Genomic DNA, 3,897 nt, shown 5'->3' on the forward strand with positions numbered 1-3,897 from the left:
CTCAACAGAAAAGGACAGCTCAGCAGCACTAACAACTTCAGCCACTGGAAATTCTGTCCTGGAAAGGCTGGTTGAAAATCATGACCTATGCATACATAGTGCACACACACTTTAATAATACAGATGTTCCTTTTCAAAATGATCTTAGGAAACAGTCATTGATTTTACCTTGAAAAAGCAGCCAAACCCATAACTCTTAAGCCATAACTCATAAACCTTAGTAACTTCCAGTTGCCTGTAGCCTGGTAGATCAAATAAAATGAAAACGACTATATATTAAAGGGAAATGCAAAGCAAATGAGTAATGAGGATCAATTCCAGCCATCCGCTGAGATGATTTATATACACAACAACCAGCCTTGAGTTACCTTTACTCCTTGCTGAGCCGTGTTTGGCTGCAAAGCCGTCTTGACAGCTGAAGTAAAAGCAGGTGAACAAGCAATCCAAGAGGCAGGGAATCTGTCTCCTCATATTTGGCAAATAGGTGGACCTGAAGTCTGCTTGGAAACCCTTGAAATCACGACCATGCCTTGGAGACAAAAACAGAGTTAAAACTCACCTCCCAAGTCATTCAGAAAATAAGCGATCTGGTAGCCCGAGGAGATGAAAAATGTCAGGTGTGGTGTTTTTTTCTCTAAACCCAAAGAAATAGTTTGAAAGCAGTTTGTAAGTACAAAGAGTGTAACTGACCTTCTGGACTGGCCATCTGGAAAGGGAAGACAGATGGAGACAGTCCAGCCTTGAGCTGCACCCTGCAACCACCCCGTAGGGTAGTCAAAGACCTCTCACTGAAGCTTTATGCCGTCTTGCATGCAAAATGCCTCTCAGTTTGGACAACTTTCATCAAAGAAAGCAAAGAGTAGAAGGGATGCTGCTAGGACCGGCTGGGGGGGCAGGCGGGGCGGGGCGGGGCGGGGCCTGCGCCGGCCCCCATAAGAGGCGGGGGGCGGCGGCGGCGGCAGCCGGAGCAGCCCCGGCAGCAGCAGCAGCGAGGAGGGGGATGATGCAGGCGATGCCCGGAGCGCAGGCGGCCAGGCCGTTCAAGCTGAGGAAGAGTTTCGGTAGGGACGGCGGGTGCGCGGAGGGGCTGCGCGGCCGCGGCGGGTTGCGCGCACGCGTAACGCTTCTCCTCTCTCCCGCGTAGCCACCCGGCTGGAAGAAGTAGCAGGAATCCGGGCGAAGTTCCCCACAAAAATCCCGGTAAATCGCTGTTTTGTTCTCGGAGGTTATTGCCGCTATTTAAAAAGAAGCGTTGGGATCCTCTCTAAAGCGGCGGAGGGTGGGGGGAAGGATGTTCCAAACCCTGGGTGGTTTAGGTTTTGCTAAGTGTGACTCTAATTGAAACAGGTAATTGTTGAGAGATACCATAAAGAGAAATACCTTCCTCTCTTGGACAAAACCAAGTTTCTTGTTCCCGAGGAGCTGACCATGACACAGTTCATAACCATCATCAGGTAGGCAGTGAGCACCTGTGGGTCTGTGCCGCAGCTGGGGCTTGCTGCTGCTCTCTAAGGTGATATTTTCTAGTGCTGTGCTGGAACATCTTGCTTGCTTTGGTGGGGAGGAGGATGAAGGTATTAGTAATGGCTTCCCTCTCTTGCAAGGGTTTAAAGAAAATCAACAGATGTTTTTGCAGGTTCATTTGGGGAAAAACTGTGGTTTAAAGTCTTCTTCTCTCTTCCCCCAACTGAAGCGAGTAAAGACTGTATCAGGCTCTTTTCTGCTTTCATTCTGCTCAATGAACTTGGTACTGGGGCTCTGTGGTTCTGTTCTGCTTATAGCTGTTACTGCCTTGCTCTCTTACTGCACCTTGCTGAATTTGCTCAAGTTCAAAGCAACTCTTAGGTGTGAGTGGCATGAAATGTGCTTCTATACTATTCTTTATAAAACACTACAGGGAAGAAGTCTCCCAAAGTGTTTAGTCGTGTTCTCTGACAAAGTATAAAAGCTGTGTGCTTTCCAGCATGCTTTTTCAAGTATGGAAAAGATCTTGCTGGAGATCTGGAGTCTGGAGAACCTCTGTAAAAGATGCTTTTGTCTCTTGGACAACTTAGGTCCTGATCCTCATATGCTTTGTCTCTGAAAAGGACTCCTCTTTTGAAGGTAGACTTTCTAATAAGTGTAACGGACCATGCTGGAATCCTTTACTACAGCTGTACTGCAGAAGCTTTTGGTTTCTACTCAGCACTTCTCCCTGGTAATTGGGAACTCAAAGCCCAGGATCAGTAGCACTCATGGTCTAACAATGTAAGCCTTTCCTCAGAGCACAAGCCTTTCAGCTTCCAAACATACAGTTAACTTCCTGCTGATGAAGACGTTAAACCACATAATGACTTTACACAGCATTTCTTGTACATAGTTCATGCAACTGTTCTGCTTAATACATTTCATAGACTAAAGTTGAAGCCTTCTTAAATTTGCTAATACTTAATCCTCTATTTCTCCTCCCTTCTCCAATTAGAAGCAGGATGGCTCTAACTGCTACACAAGCTTTCTACCTGCTGGTGAACAACAAAAGCCTAGCCAGTATGTCCTTGACAATGGCAGAAGTGTACAGGGACTACAAAGATGAAGATGGCTTTGTGTATATGACATATGCTTCCCAGGAGATGTTTGGATGCTTTTTACCCACTGCCCAAGGGAAAACTATGGAATGCCTTCCAGAAACTTAAGGTTGGGTCCATGTGCTGCAGCAAAGCAGTTGCTATGAATCATGCCTGTGACATGAACCTCGGAGATGCTCCTTCCAATGTGAGCTCTTGAGCTCTGTAGTGGGGAGTAATGACCCAAAAGCTGGCAGGACCAGCTTAAGGCAGATATGGTGGTACACTTTTCCTAGATAATAACTTGGATATATATTTTTGTATTTGAAGACACTATGGGGTTTTTTGGAGCTACACCTCTGCTTTTTTGCGATATCAATCTTTGTTATGTAACTGATTTTTAAGGTGTCCTTAAAACCTAAGCCTAAAATAAAGGAGCTTTTAAGTATTGAGTTGAATGTTAGTATTAATTTGGGGAAAGACTGTAAAAGTCTGTCTAGGAGAAGGTCCTAGAATAATTCTGAGAATTTAAGCTCAGTGCCTCTTAAATGAAGCATTGCTTGCACAGCCACTCTGATTTTTTTTTTTAATGGAATAACAAAGCTTAAGTCTGGTCACAAAGGAGCAAAACCATGCCTATAAATGTCTCATTAAGCTAGACATCTGAGCTGCAAGATTAAGCAGACTGTACTAGTGCTAGAGCAGGGTTCAAATGCAGTGTGAAGTTTAACACCTGGATAAATTGCTGTCAGTTGTTGGAAAACACTGTGAGCATCTGTGATATAACTACTTGTTTAAATAAGCAAAACTGATTGCTAGTCTGCATAACCTAAATGCATATAGCATCACTTGACCTGTAGTTTAATCAAGTGTTCAAGAGTCTGTTCTTACTTCTAAATAGTGCTAGTCTGGTCTCTGTAGATAGACTGTCATATCCATCCCCTACAGGCATCTGCTTGTCAGTTCCCCTGAAGGACTTCAGTGAGCCTTCTTTCAAGGATGGATAGAGCTACATCATGTACCTTGTGATTAAGAGGTATACCAGTGTCTCTAGAAAATGTCAAAACTGTCATGTAATGAGATGGTGATTCATCTTAACATACAGACTTGGTTCTAAATATGTATTAAAGGAACACTTGACATGAGGCTTAGTCTAAAATATAGTTCAAGCTGTTTTTCTTGGTCTTCTCATATGTGAGGAGTGTATTGGAAAGTTGTAAATGTTCTGATCATGCATGACCAACTTAAAACACCAGGTCACTTAAAAATTTGTTACAGTGTGCAGTTAATTAATCAACTTCTGGCAGCCTCAGCTTAGGATAGTCAAATTGTTACAATATGATGCAATTCTTCT

General features: G+C 43.9%; 1 protein-coding gene across 1 annotated transcript; it reads left to right on the forward strand.

The window, feature by feature from the left end:
* The first annotated feature begins 982 nt into the window (after window positions 1-982).
* Window positions 983-2,991, forward strand: MAP1LC3C (microtubule associated protein 1 light chain 3 gamma). The gene is made up of 4 exons (XM_030035231.1): window positions 983-1,061; window positions 1,145-1,200; window positions 1,348-1,454; window positions 2,462-2,991. Exons 1-4 carry the CDS (start codon window positions 1,001-1,003, stop codon window positions 2,670-2,672), a joined length of 435 nt encoding a protein of 144 aa, XP_029891091.1. The 5' UTR covers window positions 983-1,000; the 3' UTR covers window positions 2,673-2,991.
* The last annotated feature ends 906 nt before the right edge of the window (window positions 2,992-3,897 follow it).

The sequence above is a fragment of the Aquila chrysaetos genome, chromosome 13 (genome assembly GCF_900496995.4).
Source record: "Aquila chrysaetos chrysaetos chromosome 13, bAquChr1.4, whole genome shotgun sequence".
In the NCBI taxonomy this organism is placed as follows: domain Eukaryota; kingdom Metazoa; phylum Chordata; class Aves; order Accipitriformes; family Accipitridae; genus Aquila; species Aquila chrysaetos.